Source organism: Filicampus tigris, chromosome 14 (genome assembly GCF_054856515.1).
Source record: "Filicampus tigris isolate MCC_2025a chromosome 14, RoL_Ftig_1.0, whole genome shotgun sequence".
Taxonomy (NCBI): domain Eukaryota; kingdom Metazoa; phylum Chordata; class Actinopteri; order Syngnathiformes; family Syngnathidae; genus Filicampus; species Filicampus tigris.
The window spans coordinates 9,687,411-9,711,829 of record NC_141230.1 but is presented as its reverse complement, the minus strand read 5'-3'; the positions used below and the strand labels follow the sequence as shown (position 1 = coordinate 9,711,829).

At 39.9% G+C, this 24,419-nt stretch overlaps 3 protein-coding genes across 4 annotated transcripts; 2 read left to right on the top strand and 1 right to left on the bottom strand.

Annotated features, from left to right (window-relative positions):
- Window positions 1-649: 649 nt before the first annotated feature.
- rnaseh2b (ribonuclease H2, subunit B) lies at window positions 650-6,370 on the top strand. 2 transcript variants are annotated; one of them, XM_086051682.1, is made up of 11 exons: window positions 650-699; window positions 1,362-1,430; window positions 2,889-3,002; window positions 3,117-3,193; window positions 3,900-4,014; window positions 4,088-4,152; window positions 4,230-4,335; window positions 5,285-5,366; window positions 5,446-5,491; window positions 5,924-6,001; window positions 6,193-6,370. In XM_086051682.1, the coding sequence occupies exons 2-11, from the start codon at window positions 1,370-1,372 to the stop codon at window positions 6,301-6,303; spliced, it is 855 nt and encodes a 284-aa protein (XP_085907808.1). In that variant the 5' UTR covers window positions 650-699; window positions 1,362-1,369; the 3' UTR covers window positions 6,304-6,370. The 2 variants fall into 2 exon arrangements, with proteins under 2 accessions (XP_085907808.1, XP_085907807.1); XM_086051681.1 differs by lacking the exon at window positions 650-699 and adding an exon at window positions 706-1,112.
- Window positions 6,371-9,516: 3,146 nt separating this feature from the next.
- On the bottom strand, window positions 9,517-13,658 carry c9h13orf42 (chromosome 9 C13orf42 homolog). Its single transcript, XM_086052034.1, has 3 exons — window positions 13,185-13,658; window positions 11,257-11,401; window positions 9,517-9,755 (listed from the first exon to the last, which is right to left on the bottom strand). The coding sequence occupies exons 1-3, from the start codon at window positions 13,578-13,580 to the stop codon at window positions 9,517-9,519; spliced, it is 780 nt and encodes a 259-aa protein (XP_085908160.1). The 5' UTR covers window positions 13,581-13,658.
- Window positions 13,659-16,310: 2,652 nt separating this feature from the next.
- Window positions 16,311-18,211, top strand: LOC147136246 (TLR adapter interacting with SLC15A4 on the lysosome). Its single transcript, XM_086051931.1, has 2 exons — window positions 16,311-17,445; window positions 18,190-18,211. Exon 1 carries the CDS (start codon window positions 16,444-16,446, stop codon window positions 17,344-17,346), a length of 903 nt encoding a protein of 300 aa, XP_085908057.1. The 5' UTR covers window positions 16,311-16,443; the 3' UTR covers window positions 17,347-17,445; window positions 18,190-18,211.
- Window positions 18,212-24,419: the final 6,208 nt, after the last annotated feature.

Genomic DNA, 24,419 nt, shown 5'->3' with positions numbered 1-24,419 from the left:
TGGGAAGTCGCAATTATGCCACTCGCTCCATCTTCAAAGCGTTCGAACCGAATGTAAACAACAAAGATGGCTAATTCTGATACATTGTTGTGGTTCTTCACAACACATTTTGACCTCTAGTATACCTTCTTCATGGGCGGCACGGTGATGGACTGGTTAGCACGTCCGCCTCACAGTCCCTGCTCCGGCCTCCCTGTGTGCAGTTTGCATGTTCTCCCCGTGCCAGCGTGGGTTTTCTCCGGGTACTCCGGTTTCCTCCCACATTCCAAAAACGTGCATGGTAAGTGGATTGGACACTCTAAATTGCCCCTAAGTGTGATTGTGAGTGCGGATGTTTGTCTCTGTGTGCCCTGCGATTGGCTGGCAACCAGTTCATGGGATATTGTTTCTTTGTCATTTGATATTAATTTTATATTTTTGCAGGTGTATTTTTACAGGGTAACATCTATGATGTATTTTGAAGGTAACTTCTCTCACTTTGTTTGTTGTAATTAAATATTTACACTGTCTGTGTTTCCATGGGGTTACCGTTGTCGAGTGACGTCAGTCACATTGAAGTTGAGTCGGTCGGTGCTTTTTTTCCGGGCAACTCGGACTACAAAGGGGCGTTCAAGTGCACTTTTTCTAGTCGGAAGTCGGAAAAGTCAGATTTCCCACTTTCATCGAATGCAACATTACACTCAGCGAGACGTCACGACTGTGCGTACCACTGCATGATACGGAGGGGGGAGCTGAGGGTAGTACGCTGCTTAAATAGCGTGCGTTTCGCAACTTTATCGATAATATAAAGCTCAAGTTTACAACAAGCTTCAAAATCCAACTGAACAACCCAAAGAGCCTTAAGAAGTTATGATAAAATAGCAAACAAGCCAGTAAACCCGCAACTGTGCGTGAAGCCCCCTCCCAGCCCACGTGGAAAAAAAGCCGGATGTTAGGAGAGGCGCCTTTTCTGAGTTATTGTCAAAAACACAATCGCTCGTCGTACGTTTATTCAAAACCACAGTGTGACAACTGTAAATCAATCTTCTAAAAGGTCCAACGTTTCACCATGGCCTCAAAAAAGAAGCGAACGGCCAACGTACAGAACGATAGCTGGGTTGTTATTGCTGCAGGTAACTTAACTGTCTTAACTTGATTCAGCGAAGCTATTTTAATTCTATCTTTAAAAAAGTGCCTTTCGCCGTGTAAACTACTTGACGGTTAGCTCGTGTGCTAGCATGCCAGCGCACTAGAGAGGCGTTACAGCTTTTAAAGATTTCCGAGAGTTGTTGCGCACTTCTCCTTTTTAGTATGGTGGAATACTTATTGTCAATATTTGCAGGAGACGTTTAACTGTGTCACTTACCTGACTTTGCCTCCAGACTCCGTTATGGACAGCCAGATGGAGGACAATGACCCAACCTTTGTGAGACTACGGAATCCAGCCACAGGTAGAACTTCCGGTCCACCTGCACGTTCTGGCCACTTACTATATCTAGTACTATAACTATAAAATAGTACTGTAACTTACTATAACAACTGTACTATATAATTTTGCAGTTGGAACCCCAATCGAACCCCAATCCCACATAAAACTTGATTTTTTAAAATGATTACCTTCTATTTTCATAAATGCCTTTGATTATGTATGTTAACATGGTGATAGTGGTAGTCCTAACAATCTATTACTATATCACAATTCTCAACTCTATACTTTATTTACAGAGATCTGTAAATAAAACAAAACTAAAAACAAAACACAGCTGGAACAAAATTATGTACATACAGTAAGATCAAATATAAAACAAAAAAAACCCTCACAAAATAATCTGATCTTCACATTTGGCATTTGGCATTTTTGAAGTAGTACATATACGAGAGAAAGGAAAATACTTAAATCCAATGACAAGTCTGAGGGAGTTGGATGCTGCAATTGTAATCTCGTATATCCTAGCGAGCGGGCATGATTTTGGTAGCATTGGTTGCAGGAGTTGAAGTTTGAATGTAAACAAACAACTGAAATTTTCAAACAGCTTGTCTCGGCAAACCAAAGCGGACGAGAATTCTGAATCTCTACTTTTATTGAAGACCACACCAAAATTGTTGTAGTTGTCTACTCCAGTGTTTCTCAACCTTTTTTCAACGATAATACCTCTTTATGAAATACTTTTTCAGCCAAGTATGCCCTATGCAGCGCAAAGCATATTTGGATGGGAAAAAAAATACTTAAAACAAAGTGCTGTGCCATCAGTGTTTGGTTTGTTAAACTTTGAAACTCCATTTGTAGTGGTGTATCTAGAACTACAGTATTTAAAAATAAAAAAGATCTAACTCAAAAATAGAAACAATTAACTTAATTATGCAGATGTGTGCACTTAAAAATCTTTATCATATTACAGATCTGGCAAAAACAAATCCATGCATTATCCAATCCGCTTGTCCTCTCGGGGGTCGCGGGCATGCTGGAGCCTATCCCTGCTGTTTTCGGCCAGTAGTCGGGGTATACCCTGAACTGGTTGCCAGCCATTCGCAGCAAAAAGAAATCATCAACTTCATTTTAAATAAAACTCAAGTCATGCAATAAGTTTCTTATGGAATTGCATGCTTTTATCTGAATTTGACCAGTCAGACCCAAACTTAAATGTGCATCTCCATCCAGTAATTAAACATTATCTCAAGCAACTGCAATGAACTAGCTAAGAATACGTTGAGCTTGCTTATTTTGCTGCATGAAAAAAATGTGAATTCTTTCATTAGATAGTAAAAATGCTATTTCCTTACGTACATGTTAAATATCGCACTAATATCCATATTGCTATATTCACCAACCATATGGCATGTTTTTCCAATATCGTGTAGCCCTACTTTTGGTCTGCCTATAAATACATTTATTTGTCTTGTTACTGCAGATGCAGCTTCCCTCTACATGCTGAGCGGTGGTGGTGGCAACTTGCAACTTTACGAGGTCAAAGCATTTGAGGAAGACTTCCGTTCCTGGTTTGTTGGCCAGACAGTCCAGAGAGGTAATTGTTTTGACAAAATTTGTTAATAATCTATTCATGACTAATGTATTATGTGTCAGTGTTCAGTCTCCTGTAAATCAGCTGCTCCTTTTTTATTTTATTTTTTTTACACAGATGGCAGGCTTCTGTTTGTCACACTGATGGATCCGCTTTATCTCATTTTGCCGTATTTGATCAAATCTGGAAAAGAAGTAAGAAATCATTCACCTTAATCCAGTGATTCCCATGTGCCGTGGCACATTATTGTTTTGCGGGAAATGATAACATTTCCTGTTAAATTGAATTTAATTGCTCTGATAATTATGTATTTGCTACTAATAATGTATCTTTGCTCATCTATCTACGCCCGTGATGTTTAATTAACAGACAAAACGTTAAATGTTCTTCCACTAGATGGCAGAAGGTACATAATTAACTTGTGTATCCACTTTTTCTGACATTGGTTTTTGGTGGTGCGTTGTGAAATTCTTTTCTAATATATAATATGGGCCGAGTAAAGGTTCTACAACATCTACACCAGGTGTGCTGAACCTACTGGCCATATAAGTAAAACCTAATAAGAAGCCCCAATGTGATTAACCCACACATTATCATAAGACATAATAATAAAATTCAATCAGTGTTCTGTTCAATCAATGCATCCTACTTTTTTCATGACTTTACAATGGCTCTCATACGAACCCATGGTGAAGATGGACCATCTTTCACTGAGGCTGTAGTGTGAGGCACAGTGTTGTTTTTGTTGGAAAGAAAGGTCATCTTGCAATTTATTAAGCATCTTGACTGTCCTTCACTCCACACATCTGTGTCTCCCTCTTACAAGGCTTGCGAATCACTTGCAGTCCATAAAGTCTCTATAAAAGCCTTCTCTAATGATGTCCCCTGGTGTGTGTTTAGGGCAAGTTCCAGCCGGTGGATCAAATGGTGCTGGACGAAGAGTTTCCGGCGTGTACCAGGCTGCTGAGCTGCATGCGTTCCTTAGCCTCCATGCATCACATAGCAGATGAAAAAGGTTAGTAGTTAATATGCTCAAAGTTGCTCATATTTAAAATCAGAGGCCTCATGTTGTTCTTTTTTCTTGTTAGCGGTGGGAAGCCTTAAGTTCCACCGATACAGTCAAGAAAAAACAATGGCTTGGTTAAAGAAGAAGGTATAGCCTTTATTCAGAAACGGTCCATGTTTAGAGAAAGATTAGCGTTGAATTCATATTTTTTCATGTTGCGGTAGGTGGAGAAAACAGTCCTTGTGCTCAAGAAGAAGAACATCTCTGTGGGGGAGGGAGTCAAATCCTCCTCATATATCAGAGTCAAAATGGAGTCAGATTCAAGAAAGGGTAACATTCTTTCCCCTCTTAGAATGACATTAAATGGTGGGCCCTCTCTAGACGAGCAACTCAGATTCAACTAACATTTTTGGAAGAGGGAAGTCCGTTAACGTTGCACTAATTGCAAGGAATTCAGGGAATCTCATTAGATTGCATTGCAAGATTAACTCCTCGCTGGTTTTGGTTGGCTAGTTCTGTTGGGATGTTACTACGGAAAACAGTGGCTGAGGAATGGAGAAAAAGCGCATCCATGGAACAGGAAATGGAACTTATTGCGACAGGGCACATTTGTCTGTGTCACGTCTGCTCAGTACAATATGGCCAATGGGAGTAAGTCAGAAAAAAGTCAAACTAAAGAAGACTGGAATATGCAACAGTGTTTAGTGTCATTGTGAAGAGGCACACTTGAAAATTCGCCACCACCTCACACGTTGGCAAGAGTCAATTTGTTGTTTTGAAATTGTATTACGGTACATAGCGTTTAACTTCTTTTTACGTTTGTAAGTTAAAATGCAAAATGCATGAAGTTGCTTCCCTCTTCTTTTCCTTAAATGCTATGTGTCCGTCATGTGATGTCAGAGGATGAGTAGTCATACTTTGATGATGAATTTTATAACTGTATTATACAGTGGTTAACTTTTTTTATATATTGTACTAGTTTGGTAGTTTAATGCTTGGAACCTTGCCAATACCATTGGTTAAGGCTTTATAATGTCCACATTTCACATGGAAAATTTCCTCAAAATCTGAAATTGTCCCAGAATGGATTGTGTGTTCGACCTTAGGTTTTCAACTGTAATTATATTATTTCAGAGGCACTTGTAGTACTCTCACCGTACCAATAGATGGTGGCAACAGCATATTTTTTTCTGTCACAAAGTATTGACAAGCATTTCATTCAGTCCCGATCCACTAATCTTATGATAATAATTCTTGTTTGGTTACCGCCGCACTTCAGAGGACTATCTTGACTACGCCCATGGCCTGATATCAGAATACATCAACAAAGACCTGAGCAAAGACCTCCGCCATCACTTGCAGTATGTTTGCATACATAGACACAACTTTTTGGTCTTGAATCTTGGTCATGAATATGAGGTCTGTTTTGTCGTCACGCAGGTTGCCAGCGATCACAAGTCCAAAGGAGACCGAACCACCTTCCAAGGTGCAGTATCTTGCAATTTCATGCAAAACGCTATCTGATCGACCAACGCGTTTTGACTTGCAGTTTTTGCTGACAATTAAAAGAAAGACATAATTTTGAGAGGTAAAAGTTGTTGACTTTATGCATGACAGACATCGTGCAAATGTACCGAACAGAAACAGCAGGTAATGCATGGAGAGAAGCTTCTGTTAATAAAGACGAATCTTCAACTCAGCTTTTTAAAAACAGAATCCAGATGAAAGAGAAGCGATGGCGTGATAATATAACCCGCCACCCATTAACATTTAACCATCATCAATCCAAACAAATATTCCCCTTAAATATTACTTCTGTGTGTTTGATTGAAGCTTTAATGTTGATTATTTGGTTGTGTTCATAGACTCCATTGACACTATCCAAACTGTAAAACGCATTTGTGTTCCTGTTTGCCAGAAGCGGAAACTGTCCGACAAGCCGGTGGAGGCGGGAGAAGACTATACCAAATTCAACAGTGCAGATTATGCTCGCAAAGTGAGTGTCAGTGATTTAGATTTAGACAAAGATTGGTTGTGATAGCTGACTGTGTTTATGTCATCTTACATTCAAGATGATCTCCTCTTTAGCGACATCTCATTCAACCTTGAGAGATTGTTTGTGTCGTTCTAGTTTGTTTGAACCGAAGGTCAGACTACATGTTCGATGTTTTCTTTGTCTCTTTGCAGCCACCGAAGAAGATGACTGCCGCCCAGAAGAATCTAGCAAAGGTGGACAAGAGTGGCATGAAGACAATGTCGTCCTTCTTTAGCCCCAAAGTCAAAGCGGAAAAAAAATGATGGTTTGTCCATTTTGTGCTTGCTTTTGTACACGCCACTCTTGCAATAAAGCAAAAAAAACCCAAAACATTTTTAATGAGGTACTTTCACCTGTTACACTGAGGTCAAAGTCAAATTCTTGCCATCCCCAGCCAACTTTCTAACCGTTTTTATCATTTAAAAATCTACTTAAGGCATTCGTGTTCAGTAGCAGAGCAAAACCAATGTAGATTTTTGACACATTTGCAAACATTTCTACATTTCTGATTTTTTTCTGTCAAGATGGGGTGCTGAGTGGACATTAAGGAGAAATAAAATTACCTTTTTTGATTTTGGCAAATGGCTGCAATGACACAAAAAGTGAAAAATTTAAAGGGGTCTGAATACTTTCCGTACCCACCGTGTGTGTGGGTGTGGGTGTGCGCGTGTGTGTGTGTCTGTGTACATATTTATTTATTTATTTATTAGGGCCAGGATGATACACTTTTCAGCCAATCCCATACGGATCCCGATACTTGGGTTGCCTATTACGATACTTAAATATGATAAAAATCTATATTTAAAAAAAAAACTGAGGCATGTGTTTCCAAAGTTTTAACTTAAGTGCCATTTGACATTTATTCAAGTGTCACGATTGAAAAGTGCTTGAACTGTTCCAGTAACTGTTCCTGATACACAGGGGTGCAATAAATAAAACCCCATTCTCAACATTAAGGACCTCAAATGTTCCAAAAGTATGTTATAGAACGTGCAAAACATAACATAAGGAATCGAAAGTATCAATACTTCATCAACGTATTGATACTTGGTATCGGCATAAAAGGTATCACGATACATATATATATATATATATATATATATATTTGAAAAATGTATGTATGTGTATATATATATATATATATATATATATATATATATATATATGTATATATATATGTATATATGTATATATATATATATATATATGTATATATATGTATATATGTATATATATATGTATATATATATATATATATATATGTATATATATGTATATATGTATATATACATGTATATATACATGTATAACACATTTCCCCCAGACTAAATAATAACCGTCTGATTTATGTGGTGACCACCGTTGTAATCCGTCAGGAAACGTCTGGGGGGCGTTTCAGCATGTTGAAGCGGCGTCGTGAGTCCTGATATTTGGTCACTGATTGGCTGTTAGCTAGCAAATCAGTGCTCGGAGCATGAACGGGTAGTGACATATGCGGTTAAACAGTGAGCACGCCTTTCCTGCCATAATCTTTTTACAAGTATAAGAGCAAGGGTTGACAATGTAAGTATTTCACGGTACTGTGTCAAGAACGTGAGGGCTTACTTCGCGTGGGAGTTCATTGTGAGCGAAAAATATAGCTGATTGCAACGTAGCTGATTGCAATGTTTACGTTTTTATAATGAGGAATAGTGACTACCTCCGCCGATGATATGGAAGGGTATTACATCTCACACATGTGCAGAAGGTACTTTAATGGTGACGTGTAGACAACCAGCCCGACGCCACAGGGGATAAGCGTCGGTCACAGTTGGCCAATGTCGGATTGGTCTATCTAGGCCTTTAAAGGCCTTGAACTCTTTTGGTGAAGCAGCTCAGGCAGACAAGACTGAAAACGTATTCGCCTTCGAGACAGTCTTGTTGCTAGAGGAGCTATTGTTGCGAATGCTTTTGAAGCCTTTCAAAATGCACTCACCCTAGATCCCATCATAACTTTTGTTTTTGTTTCACTTTTAAAAGAAGAAGTTTTTAACAAGAGGCTCAGAGTTGCTGAATGGGAAAAATCCATCCTAATATCATTGATGTGCTCGCTTTCTTTGACACTTCATTCAGTACAATATTCTGACATCCACTCACAAAAACACTGTCAGAGCGGTTTTAATCACCTCTGCCAAGCACAAGGCAACAGGTTTGGTTGTTCGTATATGTGTAGGTTCAGCACTATACAAAAATTGTATTCACTGAAAAAAAAAGTTACAGGTGTAGCCAGAACTTTACCATAATAGGAACATTTGTCTTTTTTCTACATCTTTTAGAGTAGAGGTTTTGAAATATTTTCTTTATATTTTGAAAGGTTTTCTGCATATTATAAATTCAATGTATTAGAAAAATGTGCACATGAAAAGAACATCATCTGCAAAAAAAAAAACGTCAAAATGTCATATAATGTAAATTAAATGTAGTAGAATTAGGTGAAGAGGGAGAAATAGTAGTAGTTATTCATTACCGCCGTTGGCCACCTTCGTTATAGCATGTGAAAGAAGGTGGCAGTAATGCACCAAAAGTATTTGCCAACTGCCAAAAGATAGTGGAAGACATGGAAGCAGAATGAGAGTAGTCATGGCAACGAACGTGCGACACCTTTCTTTACGTAACAACAAGGATTTCAGAGGTGCAAAAACAGACCAGGGTTTTACCTTTGGCCACAATGCAGCATGGGATTCTAGTTAAGGTAATCCATTTTGAACTACAAAGAAAAACTTTTACATAGGTAGAAGCGGAGGTTTTGTCCCACCGGAAATTGGTTGTTGACGCCAAAACGGGAAGCGTTCAGTAAGTCATTCTGACGCCCTACCACCAGTTTGAGTTCTGAGAGGCAAAGCGTCCTCCCCTCCCATACATTTCCGAACTCAGACTATGTTATAAACCAATCAGCAGCTCGTACTTGAACTGTTTCCATCTGTACTGCCTAACGCACTTGGCTCCAGCACTCTTTTTTGGGGGCACTTTGAATATTTTAGTATTTCCAAATGTATCCACGATTAGGGAACATGGATTTTGGGTGAGAGTATGAGCTCTACTGTTCTTGGTCTCGGTTTTTGTAAAACACATTTCCCCCAAAATGCGACTTTTACTCCGGAGTGACTGAGATGTTTTTTTTTCTTCACCATGACTTTTTTGGCTGGTGTGACTAATACTCCAGGGGCGTGCTGGCCATCGGGAATTTCGGGGAAATCAACACATTCTCGGCCGGTCTATTTACTGGCCGGTCAAACCTTTTCTTTTATGCCCAATATCCACACGATCAGACAAATCAGAAGGACATATTTGGTCTGAATTCCATTCTGCTAGTAACTGTCGTCCACTATGGCGCCAACACTTTTTCAGATGATACTGACTTCAGTTCATTTAAAAATAAAAAGTGCTCTTTCCATCCAAATGAGCGTCAATAACAAACATCTTCAGTATTTTCAGGACTACTTGGACTTTAAGCGAAATGTCTGCAGGGCGCTCTCCACCACTTTGGGCAAATGGATGGGATTCCTCTGCAGGCGTAGCCTACTACTGGTTGACCCACTCTTGTTTTTCTTATTGAGGACTTTTTTGTTGGCACAGACATGAACCTCCTCCTGCTGCCTGTTGGGGTCACCTGCCACCCTAGGAACCCGCAAGACCCAGTTGGAATGGAGGTCATGTTCTGCTGAGCTGGATGCCACTATATGGGGAGACAGAGTGTAATTTACAGTCAACACCAATACCAGCATAATACACTTTTTTTTACGGTATTTTAAAAGCATGCTCAAACATAAATTGTCTGTTTCTTATTTAGAGTCACTATCATCATGTTCAATATTGATTTACCTCTTTGTGACTTTACAGGGCAAGGAACTATATTTTGTAACCTAAACCTGAGTCAAAATAGAGTCCTTACATGAAGTATTGTAATTTCTCCCAGACAATCAGCAAAGACACGTAATGAGAGTGAAAAATACAATGAAAGAAACATCAAACTGGTGAATAATTATGAAAATTATTTCATTTGGGTCGTATGGCGGATTAATGGTTAGCACATCCACTATAGTCTAAATATATACACACTGAACCAAAATAGAAATCTAAAACACTTGTTTTTTGCTCCTGTTTCTCATGAGCTAGACTCAAAGAACTCAACTTTCTCTATGTACACAAAAGGCCCAAATATTGTTTACACATCTAACTAAATCTGTCAGTGAGCACAGACATGTTAAGATACATGCGAATTGTTTAAATATATGCAAAAATCGCATACCGAGAAATTATTTTGTAATATAAACGTGTTGTGTTTGATATAAAGTTTTAATTCACTCTTTGTTGTTCTGGTTTTCTCTGCTCATATGTGCTGGGCGCAAGCAAGAAATGATTTATTTTTATTTTTTTACACAGTTGACATCACCGCCAAGCCTGCTGTTTTGATTACACTGATAAAGACGTAATTTCTCCCACGCCGACAGCAGGGCACTGGAAATGTCAAGGTCACATTTGATTAAACACCCACAGTGAGACGATACGGAGCACTAAACAGCCACTTTAGATGAAAACCTTGCGCTACAGGACACGCATAATTCAATTTGCACCATCAACTCTTGATTAAAATGGCATAATTTATAACACTCTCAATCCAAGACAAAGTAATTTCACTCAACCTTTTACTCAGATATTTTATGGCATCAGTAATTCAACATAACGGACCCTGCAAAAAATACACCTGTTCACTTTCTTACAAGATATTACATTTACAGGTCACAACATTAGGTACACCTCATCACAAAAAACCCGCAAAGCACACTTTTTGATATTATGCGGTTCAGTTCCACACCACTCATGGCAATATGCAACTTGTAAATAAGGAAAATTGAGACTGCCCATATATTTTTGAAGGCGTGATTGGATTGAAACTGGGCAATGACTTTTTATACGTTGCACTGCATTAAAGGTAATCCGTTGGTCAGGAAGTGCATTTTTTTTTTTTTTAGAGCAGTATTGCAGCATGTTCCATACTCATCATTAGAAAACTTGTCACCTTTTGCAGTTTAACCACTTCATAAGTCTATATATAAATCTGTAAGTGAAAAAGTGGTCATTTGCCAAAAATAACAAAATTCATATCAATCACATCAATATCAATCTGCAATATGGCCTAACACTACATGACAGCAATGATGGAGGTAATATGTCACCTATAAAGTCCACGTCGGCGTGGCCATCATCCAAGTAAGGTTTGCGCTGAGGTTCACTGTCACAGCTTGCAATCACCTCATCCAGAAATTGCAGTGTGTCTTCCACGTTGGGCACGGGCGGTGCCGAGGGGGTCACTCTAGATACCTACAATCAGGTAAAAAACACAGTGTATTTCTTAGTAGTATGATGGAATATTTAGGCTTTGCTTCGGTTTTGAGGTTAAGAGTTTGAAACTTGGCTCCGGCCTTCCTGTGTATGTGTGTGTATGTTCGGCCCATGCTTGTGTAATACTCACAAAATACGTGTTTTGTTGAGATATACAATATATTTTTTGTGTATTAACATCAAAGTGTTTCTTTTGGGTTACTGTAATTGTTTTATTCTATTCTGTCTAATTTATATGACCTGTTTCCTGAAGCTGAGCCATGATTAGCCGTTCCCTGAGCCCTGAGCAATTGTAATGTCATTTTCATTCTACAGAAGTGACAAAATGGCCGCCTACTGAGATGGCTAAAAACAGGATTTTGCTTCTTAACTCATATTCCACAAATGCAATACTGTTAGTGACCAGATCCAAACTCACCAGATGCGGGACAGGGAGTATGCTTGTGGCGGACAATGTGGGACGCAGCTGACGCTCGCGACGGACACCAAAAATCCATATGGCACAGCTTGTCAAATTTTCAGTAACATATAATATAACAAACTGTAACAAAATAACAATTATAGATCTACAAATAACACAGAAACACAGAAATTATCTGCATTTACAAAAATACAGAGCTGGGCAGTCGGTCTGTGGGCCGGACCGGTCGGACCCTCCGGCAGCCAAATCTAATCTCAGCCTACTCATTGAAAGGCTTCTTTTTAGGCTTCTTTCTACTCCCTCGTCGGTGCGAGCGACAACTTACCGCATTGATTCACATGACCGACGCATTGTGCTGTTGGCGACAGGTCTGCGACACATGCCACGCACACACTTCCCTACTTCCGGAAATATGCCGTCGCAAACCTGCTGTTGTATAGTGGTTTGCTGGTATGCTTTTATTTTGAAGGCCGTGAACGAAGGGAAGTGTGGAAACTAAATAACTTGCTGAAATGCGACTTCTGGCCGTCTGTTGGACCCAAATGAAGTATTCCCACCTACGGACCTCGGTCAAAAGGAAATTCCCTCACCCGGAAAAACAACGTATGCATTAAATTGCATTAAAAAGTCAACAAAAATACAGTGCAGTTTACTCTAGTTAAGTGCAGTACTGTACTGCATTGGTGTTGCAGTATTTTTTTCAACAGTATTTGGACCATGTTTGTTATACTGTACTGTATTTTGTTCATATATCTGTACTTTTTGTTTAATAAAATGTTTATTATTATTACATTGCTTGTGTTGTTAACTTTGTATTTGTATTTTGTTAACATACTTGCACGTTTATACAGGACATGTATCGTAGTCGTTTCCCACATAACGGAATTCCGTTATAAGGAAAGATTGGACAATGCAAATATGATTCCCTTCTAGAGAATACTTACTGCATACAATACGACAAAACCAACTCCGGGGCTCGCAATGGAAGTAATCACACGCAGTTGGGTAAGTAGTAAAGTACTAGTGGCGCATTTTGAAGTGTGTCCACAATGGGTTTGAATGGTAAATTAGCCAGCTAATGATCCTTAAAAAGCTGAGATGGCTAAAAAGGGGTGGATTTTGCTGCTTAACTCATATTCCACAAACGCAATATTAATCAGAATGCCGTGTTTCAACTAGGGGGCCTGCTGGGACATATTCTTGAAAAATAATATGTTTGGGTTGATTCCCACTTTAAATAAGGTAAACAAGTAACTTTGTTACTTGAGAGCTCTAGTTACAATTACCTTAGGCGTGACATGACTAAATTTGTTCTGCATCAAAACAAAAAATGAAGCTTACTGCTTTTTTCTGTGGTGCCAGGGGTGCCGCTTTCTTCTTGGAGGACACCGTGGTTTTGACGTCATCCTTATTCAAGTCGCTCACACTCTTTGTGTAGTGCCGCCGCAGAGCCACGAGCGCTTGCAGATACTCCAGGCAGTTCTGCTCATGGGAGTAAAGCCACACGCGGTCCTCTTGCCTGTGGTAATAGTACGAGGTGGACTCCACACTCACGGTGCTCTTGCTCCGTTTCAACGTGACACCCTCGCAAGACTGGATCCTCTCTCCCACAGCCAGCATGGAGGTGCTGCGGACCAGCTTGACGGTGCAGGCGCTGTGGTAATCCGGCCCGAACTCATCCCGCTGTCTTTGCTCGCGATGATTGGGACGGAACACATGGTTGATCTTCCTAAACATCTCTCTAAACCATTAAATGCTGGCCTCTGAGGTCCATATTCCTCTCTCAGGAGCTAACTGAAGCTACCACTTCAGTTAGTTTCCTTAAGGGAACCTGACTCACCTAAAACTACGGCCGTCCATGATGCCGGACGGTCGCTGTTTCAACCTGATCTCATCGTCAATGTTATCAGTCGCTGCTTGGCAACATAGAGGCCTCTGTAAGACAACACTATTGAGCGGCAAGCCCGCTTCAGGTGTCCTGACCCATAACAGAGTAACACTCACTATCACTGAAGGTCATTTATGCTATTACCCTGAATCATCATTCAAGCAAAATGTATTTTGATAAGCTTATTGTGGGCCAAAAATATCCATATTTGAATATATTATGCCAAGGATCAATTCACCAACAACAGATATCTACCGGTAGCTTAAGGTATGTCACAAGCTGTCAAGAATGGAGTTGATTGCTGTTGCTCTGCTTGAATAAAGTGCCAAATTCAACGATATACGTAAATATACGTATACTTACGTAAAGCATGTACGTTTATAGTGATAAGTGAGTTTATGTAATGCTAAAGCTATCCAAATAACAGTGAATATTTCCTGCCTACTTTGTCTCCTAAACAACTGGAAAAATGTTTCATTGGACTAGAAAAGTATGTTTATTTATGCTCAATTGCCCCCTTCTTTAATTGTTATGTATGCGTTATGTGAAAAATATAAAACCCATACAAGTTTTGACTTCTTCTGTTGTGTACTTGCGCAGGAGAACCTCTGAATTCAAACACTACAAAAGTTCAAGAAGACTTAAAAGAGTTCAACCAAAATCCTCTGGAAAAATGAGCCTCAAAAGTCAAACTTTAATAACTCAGTGAGCATCTATGATTAATTTCACAAGTTTGTTTTAGGAAATAAGCATATCACCAGAAATTTAACCTGAATACACAAAAGATATACAAGTTGGAGTTCAGACAGAATGTTCTGTAAAATTAATCAAGTCAAATAAAACTTTGAGTTCAAACCATCACCACAGATGTTGTGAGAGCTCACCCGAATGAGCATCTAAGATTAACCCTACACGTGTGGGCTTGTGGAGAACTCTTTTTGTATTTTTAATCTATATATTTTTAATATTTCGATCGTATATTCGCTTGTCAGTATTGGACAATTATTGTGAAATTGATGATATCATTGTCATATCAAGCGTTATTTTATATTTTACCATTGTAGGATCCAGTAATATAGTGGATTAAAAATGCAGCAGTTCACTGTGTAGTATTATTATGCTCATGTATTTAGTATTTAGTATTTTGATAGGCTGGCCACTTGTTTGCATAAGAAGCTGACGTACGCGTGGCCGTCATTAATAATACAACACAGAGTCTTGTGTTTCCCGGGCTGTCTTTCCTTGGAACTTTCCTTTCTAAGATTCTTAAATACAGTCAAGGCGCTGTATACTTTCAAAAATTTCAACAAAATTCTCATCAATAAATATAAGCAAAGGTAAATTCCCCAAATGATCCCAACTTATTTAGGTACTCACTTTTAAATGATGCAAATTTGACCTTGAGGTTTCTCAGGGGAAATGTCCTCTTGTGGTTATGTAACGAAAGTTGCACTTCTGCTTTAATAACTTTACAGTAACATAGGTACAAATACAACTAATTATAACCTGTAAGGCAGCATTGAGTAGCTCTCAGGGGTTATTTGGAATTAATGAGCCTTTTTTGTGGCATTTTACAAGTACAAAATTAGATCAGTGAATGAACAGTCACAGTTAAGGATCTTATTCATTCGATTGTTTGATTAATGTAGAATTTCATCCAATAAAATGCAATAAACACTTTCATGAGTGCAACCAACTGAAATTAAATGAATGAGATAATGAGATTAAAACATCTGAATACATTAAACTGACTTTTCACAGCAATTAAAATTGCTTCTAAATGTGTAAACCAAATGTTTCCAGACTGTTTCATTAGTCATGTTTGGATGGGGATAAAATAATATAATACAACCCCAATTCCAATCAAGTTGAGACGTTGTCTAAAATGTAAATAAAAACAGAACACAATGATTAGCTAATCCTTTTCAACCTCTATTCAATTGAATACACTACAACGACAAATATTCTGTCATTTTGAATTTTATGTCTGCAACACGTTCTTGAAAATCTGTGACAGGGGCAACAAAATATTGGGAAAATTGAGGAAAGCTAAAAAAAATAAATAAAAAAACCCCCCACCCATTTGGAACATTCCACAGGTGAGTGTGAATGTCATGATCGGGAATAAAAGGAACATCCCCGGAAGGCTCACTTGTTCACAAGGAAGAATGGATTGAGGTTCACCAATTTGTGAATAACTGCATGAGCAAATTGTCCAATTGTTTAAGAACGTTTCTCAAAGTACAACTGCAAGGGATTTCGGGATTTCATTGTCTACGTCCATACTATCATCAAAAGATGATAGCACAGCTGTGTGCACTGACTTTGCACGATTTTTCAAAATATTTAACTGCATCCACGTTCGCTATTATAAGTCACAGTTTATACCACTTGTCTCCTTCAAATTCCCCAGACATTTCTGTGAACTTTTCTAGGTAGCTGTAATAAATGCCACCAGCTGCAGCAGTGATTATTAAGAAAGGGGAAGAGTGATTATTTAAAAAAAACAGTCTTGCTTCCTCTCAAGGTGGTTACATTGAACCAAGCAGACTATTAGACTTGGCATTCAATTCACAGAGATTGCCTGAAGCTAAAAAAGTTCTCCTTCTCCTCAGGCTTTTTTTTTTGTGTCATAGAGAGTGCCTGATCTTTTATTTTTTATTTTTCAATTCTATCATTCAGTAAATTGGCACCCAGTGAGGCATTGCAGTGATGCTTTGTGAAGTGAAATTGCTGAGCATGGCCTACGGAGAAGCAGAAGAATCGTGCCTCCCATACCCCGAGAGGCAGGAGATTACTGTTGGATCCTCTTTCCGCTCCACGGGCTCCATTGTGCAGCTTCATCACGATCCCTCAGAGCAGGAGGGCGGCGGCGCCGGTGGCGGCGGGAGTCCTCCAGAAGTCTCCCAGCTGGAGTCTTTGGATCTGCACAGAACCCAGCCAGGCAGAGAGAACTCTCCGGGAATCCAAATAGCCTCTCCCCGCTCTGGAGGCGATGCCACCTTCCTGGTTCCGTCCTTCTGTCAGAGCATCTGCCAGAACTACAGCGACCTCCACATCGGGGGTGACCAGGTTCTCCCCCTGTCAGCCGACGATGGGGAGCAGGTGCATGTCGACAATCAGGTGGTGGGTCCCTTCTTGCAGTCATGTGACGTCCCTCCGCCTGGGGAGGACTCCCCTCCAAGACGAGCCACGCAAATTGGGCTCCTGCTGCCTCTCAGGGGGGGCTCCAATCACTGGAGACAGGGAAGTGGTCGAGATCGAAGCTTTTTGTTCCAAGGGCGTGAGGGTCCCTTCACCAACTCCCTCCTTAACGGCTATCTGGAACAGAAGCTTCTGGACCTTTACCAGCAGTACATGATGGAGAATATGGCTAGGAATTCAGGCCCTGTTTGCCCCCTGCTTGCCTCAGAGATGGTCCTGACCAGCCTGGACCAGATCACTTTGCAGCTGAGCCGGGATGGGAATCTAGAAGCGGGCCTGGCCAAGGACATGGTGATGTCGTGCCTGCTGAGGGTGGCTGGGGAAGTGGAGTCCAGCGAGATCAGCACACCTTTCCTGCAGATCTCCAGCGATGCATCCAAGGAGCATGTCAACCAGTACAAAGAGCAATGACGCTAGTTTAGAATTAAGCAGAACAATCCACCAGTTTTTATTCATATCCTGCCATTTTGCTCTCCTTGCAGATGTCATGTGACCAAACTCATAAAACAGGTGAGCCATGATGTTCGCAAGCTGAGCCCGTGGGCACTTTGACATCAATTTCAGCCGACAGTAGGTGGCGGTACAGGGAATAGTGACAGACCCCAGAGATGGCAAAAAAAAAAAAGTGGATTATTATGCTTAACCCTTATTCCCCAAATGTAATATGAATCATAATACCATGTTTGGACTAATGCAGGTACATAGAACATATAGCAAAGAAAATTGTTGGTTTTAAATTGCTGAATATTAAAATGGTAATTTATCAGGTAATGTGTTTACATACGTTTTAACAAAAGAGATTTTTTTCCCCAAGAGGAAGCACTTATTTTCAAACTAGCTGAAAAAAAGTTTACTTAAGTTTTAAATAATTGTTTGGTACAAGTTAAGTTAACACTGGGAGAAAAAAATACACTTTCTGCAACAAAAGATTCAAAGCATGTTTGATGTCAAGAGGAATAAAACAATGCCAGAGAAAAGAGCAAATCTTGTTTTGAATAATGTCATTGTCATTTTACATGTATTTCAAGGACATTTTTATTTACAGTAATGCATTGATGTGATTGCATTTTGGCAAAGCACATCACTTTATCAAACTTGAACACGAGTTAGTCAAAATGTGTGATGTCACGTACCATCAAGGCTACAAAGAATGTTTCACCGAGCCTGTGATACAAGTCATGCTACTGCGTAAACAAGACTGCGATTAGCCTATCATGCTGTGGCATTCACTGGGGGCGATTGTGTGATTTGCAGACCAGCTGAGTGCAGACTCACCACGTTATTTTCCTACCTTTCCTCCCATTCAAAAGGAAGTCTGCACGTCACTGCAGTTCAATGCACTGGTGAGGTGACCTTCCTCCACTGTTCCTGTCCAAACAAAACGGCAGCAGGAGGAAGCGGTGTGTTTACAGAGCTGAGCCCCGGCCGCGGTTGGAAACCTGGGAAGTGTCAAGGCTGAAACTATTCCTGTCTTTCTTCCCCCAAATGTTCCAGGTACATGTGGAAGGAGCCCATCCTGTCCTAGAAAACAACAATTTCAATTATGCTACAGCAATCATTTCAACTCAACACAATTTTATTTATAGACCACTTAAAAAAACAACAACAACGAACACTGCTGAAATAATGTGCTGTACATGGGCTGATTGGCTATCGAGGGAGGGGATCTAGCTGGTCCGATTCCCGGCTGCAGACGCTGGCTCTTGGGACATGAAATGTCAATTCTCTGGCAGGGAAGGAGCCTGAGCTGGATTGCGAGGTTGGGAAGTTTTTACTAGACAATAGTCACCAAACGGCAACTCAGAGTACCAACCCTTTTTGGAGTCATTGAAGGGGGTGCTGGAGAGCACTAGCGCCGGGGACTCCCTCATTTGCGGGGGACTTCATCCTGATAGGGAGGAATTTACATTTTCAAGCCCAATAATAAAAGGCTTATATTGATCTTCAAATTCCTATTTATATTTTTTTAAACTCAGAATACTGCTACACAAAGGAAAAATGTCTAATTATTAAATTGTAGATATAGTTATATTTTATACAACAAAAAAAGGAAGCTAGATTTGTTTCAAACACATTTATTTGCCTGCTGCCAATTATCTCCGTTAAAAAAAAAGAAACTTGTTGAAAATGAGCAAATTATGGCTATTTTCAGATTTTTTCTTTGTTGTCGTTTTTATTTTTTTGACCAAGGGAAAATAAATGTGTTTTTAAAAATGTTATGCTAATGCGCAAACACAAAATAATTCACAGCCAGTTAGCAAGACTTCAACAAGCTAGCTTTCTACCAAATTAACATGGTTAATAGTATACCTGTATCAATAAACTTAAAATGTACGTAAACCTAAATAACAAACCAGAATGTTCCTTTTTAAATTCAACAGTGAATACTTAAGCGCCGAAAGCGGTGCATCCATTTTGACTTAATGGGTCGTTTCTTTGGCCTACAAAAAGAGGGTTAGCTACAACTTCCAAGCATGACATTTTCGGTTTTACTGATCCAGTATGAATGCAACCACCAAAAATATTAAAAGGTCTTAGTACAGTTTCTATCTATCTATCTATCTATCTATCTATCTATCTATCTATCTATCTATCTATCTATCTATCTATCTATCTATCTATCTATCTATCTATCTATCTATCTATCTATCTATCTATCTATCTATCTATCTATCTATCTATCTATCTATCTATCTATCTATCTATCTATCTATCTATCTATCTGTCTGTCTGTCTGTCTGTTTGTCTGTCTGTCTGCCTGTCTGCCTGCCTGCCTGCATGATTAATAAAAAAAAAAATATATATATACATTATGGTTAAAAAAAGCTTGTCTAATGTGATGGAATCACAGAGGAGGTTGAAGCCTTTCAGTGTGTCTCTAAAGCACTTTTTTCTGCTCACAAAGAGCTTTTAACATGTGGGCTGGCGCAGACAAGGTCGTGTGATTTCATATCAAACCCAAGGCCCTTGCCACTCTGCCATTGTGGCTTTAACGCTGCAGTCGCGTCGCCTTTTTAGGAAAAAAAAGCTTTTAGTGCATTGCCTTGTAAAAGCAGCACAATCATATACTATTTACTTATATATTTCTATCTTACTTTTCCTCTTGTTTTGCCACTTGCTGATATTTCAAAAACATTTTCAAGGCCTAAAACAACAGGCTAAAACTCTTTACAGGATTAGACATGCACACAATATAAGGACTGAGTTTGAGTACTTTCCCTTGGTTTGTGACTGCAGCCTTGAGGCAATGTGTGTTATTCCAGATTACATTTTACATGTGAAATTTGCCAGAACGTTTAATGAGCGCTCCGTTGCCATGGAGGGGAAATTTCCTGGTCAGTTAGCCCCTCGAGGTTGCCTGGGAGCCTGGGTGACCTTGGCTGCAAGTCCCCCCACCCCCAAACCACCACCCCCTAGCAGACAGCCCTGCGAGGCGAGCAATAATCGTGTGGTAATGTGCATATTGCTACGCATCGTAGCCATGTGGATGCGGGCGTCGACTGGTCAAGCGAATGCACTCATTTTGGCAATGGCTATATGTCAGCCCTTTATCTCCCGTGTTACACACTTGATTTTAATTTGTCATATAAATAAATTCATATGATGCTTAAGTATTAAAGAGCTAATCGGGGCCAACATCACTTGCATGTAGGGGTGAAACGGGTCCTTGAGTACGTAATTCAAGTTACTCAGTTGCAAAAAATGCTTGAGACATTTTTTTCTCCCTTGAGTACTCGCTTATTTGCCGTGTACACAGTCACTGTCACTGTATGGTACTAGCTGGGCTAGCCATGCTAGCGGGGCTAGCAGGTAATAGACCTAAATGACTTTGCACACTTTGATCGTGATCGTTGCCCAACCCCGTCCGTCCTCGTCTTTTTAAAGCGCTTACGTCCTTACATTCCGTTGGAAGGCCTCCCCCCCCAAAAAAGTTTTTATTATTTGAAGCTCATTAACTGGCTAATTTCCTATGCACAGCCACTTACTGGCTGGGTGTATCGTGAGTAGAATTTTTTACAATTGTTTAACTAAGATGTGATGAAGCCAGGGGACAACATGAGAATATTTTAAGATTGCGTAATAACACAATACTATTGGATTTTCTTGCACATTTTACATTTTTATTGAGTTTTTTCGCAATAATAATGAGAACGAACGTCTTCCACTTCTGGGTCATAGCTTTCAGTGGTTTTTTTTTCCTCGTCAGTGAAATGGGCATCCAATAGAGGGCGGACTATGCCTGTGAGAACAATAACACAGGGAGGGAACACACATGAAAAAGAGCAGTCCAGTGTTGTGCAAGCTTAGCAGGCAGTCTTTTCAGCAGGCAGTCGTTTTAAAAGAACCCAACACAACACGTCAGCTGGTACTTGACCCGGTTAGGGACGATTAGAGGGATGGACGAAAACCTACCTCCTTTTTAAAAGAGTTCTCGTAGTGCATCCGACTGTCGTCCGTCCGAGACGGAGGAACAGACCGTTCCATCCCTGGGACGGAATGCTCAGCTCTGCTAATGGTGAAGAAAATTTGGGGCTTGATTTCCTCTTTAATGGCACCTACAAACTGCAAGGTTAGATTTTTTGAGCGACATGCTACTACCAGATACTAAAATGTTTTTGCACCGCACCTGGGAAAAGCAGTCACTAGAGCCACTATTCCTGGTCAGATTTGAAAACATTTTGAAACATGTCGCATATTGGCCAAAAAAAGAAAAATCAGAATTGAGCTGAACATAGCCTTTCAGTCACTACACATTAAACAAAGCCAACCTCCTTTTATTCTGTTTTCCATATTTTCAAGCCCAGTTTATTTGGTGTAGTTCGCAAAATACATAGTTTTATATAACATGTGAAATTAATACTTATCTGACAGTCAAAACTGCACATTATTAGCTTTTTGTTTTGTATTGCTAAATTCTTATTTTGGATCTCATTAGACTGTGCATGTGTACCTAATGTGATGTCCTGTGAGTGTATAAATATGATTTGGTAACTCCAAGTGAGCCATGGTCAAGAGTGGTTGACCAGCTAGTGGTTGCTTTACAGCATAAGTTGATGAATGTATACAAAGCTGACTCAAAAATGTGTCCCAGGCAAACAATTCAATTGAGGTTATCCTTCAACTTTGTTCTAAGTGTATGTAAAGAGGCAAACAGTAAGTTCAAGCATTGGCCTTGGCAAATATGGACAAATACAGACGATGATGTCATTGCAGAAGGGAAATATAAAAGTAAATATGAAACTGTGGAGGCTGAAGGACGTGACCCTGCCTTTCATCCAAATGAGCAAGGCCAGTGGACACAAAGATGCATAACCTGGTTACACAGATGAAACTCGGCTGGGCAGAACATGAGGGCAGGCGAGGAGTTGGATGGAGGTGATAATTCTGTGTTCCTTTTAGCACAACACTGACTTGTGTGAAGCAATATGGTGCCATGGGGCATCTGGACAGATGGAATGTTTAAAGAAGAAAAAAGATGAATTGTGGGAAAAGAAAGAAAAGAAGCTGGTCTAACTGTTAGCTAAACGTGAAACAACATTGCTGTTACAAACTTTTCTCCTTTGCCATTTTTACTGCGGTGAATGACCGGACACATTGTAGGCCTACACACGCTCAACACAACCACTTTCTCTATTTGTGTTCGGCAGCAGTGCGAGCTTCTTCATTGGCTATTGTTCAGTTTCATGGCACAATCGCGGTGTCTGTAGCTAGGCCCAACTCAGTGTTGGTCACACTGCTGTGATTGTAAACATTGAACATTGAACAGAACCTTGTTGTCAAAATTAAGGTAGCTCGTTATATTGCGTTATTTTTTCAGTGGTTGTCAAAGTGGTTAACTTTAACGCTTGTTGTTGTTATTTTTTTTTTTTTGTCAAAACACATTTCTGAAGTTGGTTTGTGGTCGACAGCCGCATTATCAACGATGCACAGCAGCCTTGTTTGCCTATTGCTTTTTCGGGTTCTGTCGTGAAACTTAACGTGCACCTAAACAAAGTAGACAACAGGGAGGGACGGGGACGGCGGACATCACACTACGAAAGTGAAACGCGGGCACGGGGTAGGTTCGTGTGGTTCGACTGGCACAGAAATATACCGGCCATTCAAATTCCCAATGGCCAAGCACGCACCTGATGTCACTTGTGCTCAATCTTTGGACAAGACAGCACAATCAGTAGTAATAATGCCTAAAAGTGCTGGCGTTGCATCTGAAAGGATTCATCTGTATAATTTTGAATCAACATGACCAAAAAGTTTCCAGAGGGACTGTCTTTTGGATGAAGATGTGGTACCCGATGGCATACCTGTCAACTTGTACGTTTTCCCCGTATTTTATAAGTTTTTTTTATCATTTCAAATTGTGTACGCAAAAAAAACATTAAAACTTTTTGGTACACCGATCTCGTCTTGCCCATTTCGGCTCTAATCCGGAGCGTCCGTTAGCGATTCCGACTGTAAACTTCGGCCGACTTTCACTAGCAAAGTACGCAAGTACGTCTTTTTTGGGGTACAGACGGACCTTTTTCAAAGTTGATGCCACCACGAATCAATCACTAACAGATGTGGGTTATTTTTGTCCAAAACTTTGCACCACAATATGGCATTCTTTGTTTTCCTCTTTGTTGTCGAGCGTACATTGTCTGTTAGCAAACTGGTACACTACATGTTTGATGTCACATCCGTGAAAAGCAGACAAGATGGGTGCACCTACTTGATTGAGCATTTTACTATAAAAGTGCAATATATTAATATAGAGGTGTATTTTCAACTTGTAGGTGCTTTCCCAGCTAAAGTAATTAATCACTACAAAACAAACCATACATGTTAATTTGGCCGGTGTCCCTTCCAGCAGTTATGAAGCAATGTTGTCATCAAATTAATGTGTTTAGTGGGTAGCTAATAGACAAATGAATAACAACGCAATAAGTCAAGATGACTCACTGAGATATGAAGGACAAAAAAAAAACCATTACTTACAGACATAAAGACAACTTTTTACATGAAGATTTATACTCCTCTGTGATTTTATTGGGAAAATAAACTTGTCATACTCCTTTTATTCTGTTTATTTCCATTGTAAGCATATGAATCTTTTGCCTCACCTTGGTCTGTCAACACCAAACACCGCCCTGCTCATGTTGGCCTCCTCCTTTTTTTTTTTTTTTTTTGCGGTGCTTGGCAGCCGCCACTGTTATTAGTGTCGTAATTTAGCTACCTATGCAAACATGACCCCGTCCTCCAAAAATTCAAACGGTAGTCACAGCGAGGCCAGTAAAGAGGAAGATAAGAGGGACATAAATAATGACCAAGCTCCGCGCCTCCTACATGTACTTGTGAGTGTGTGATGGTTATCGTCGACAGACACTGTTATATCACGCAGTGACATATTTGGATGCAATGAATAGAGCAAGAAGGACAGAGACAGAAGGGGCAAACAAATAAATTGAATATGCATATAGCTATGTAATGTATATAAAGAGGAGGCT

What these genes read in the sequence shown, in the direction of transcription:
- rnaseh2b (XM_086051681.1), top strand. Translation starts at nt 1,049, where the DNA reads ATGGCCTCAAAAAAGAAGCGAACGGCCAACGTACAGAACGATAGCTGG. An exon ending in TGGCTTGGTTAAAGAAGAAG is followed by an intron (nt 4,153 to 4,229) that starts GTATAGCCTTTA and finishes ATGTTGCGGTAG; the next exon opens with GTGGAGAAAACAGTCCTTGT. An exon ending in GGAGTCAGATTCAAGAAAGG is followed by an intron (nt 4,336 to 5,284) that starts GTAACATTCTTT and finishes GCCGCACTTCAG; the next exon opens with AGGACTATCTTGACTACGCC.
- c9h13orf42 (XM_086052034.1), bottom strand. Translation starts at nt 13,580, where the DNA reads ATGTTTAGGAAGATCAACCATGTGTTCCGTCCCAATCATCGCGAGCAA. An exon ending in TGGCACCACAGAAAAAAGCA is followed by an intron (nt 11,402 to 13,184) that starts GTAAGCTTCATT and finishes ACCTGATTGTAG; the next exon opens with GTATCTAGAGTGACCCCCTC. An exon ending in CGCCGACGTGGACTTTATAG is followed by an intron (nt 9,756 to 11,256) that starts GTGACATATTAC and finishes CTCCCCATATAG; the next exon opens with TGGCATCCAGCTCAGCAGAA.
- LOC147136246 (XM_086051931.1), top strand. Translation starts at nt 16,444, where the DNA reads ATGCTTTGTGAAGTGAAATTGCTGAGCATGGCCTACGGAGAAGCAGAA.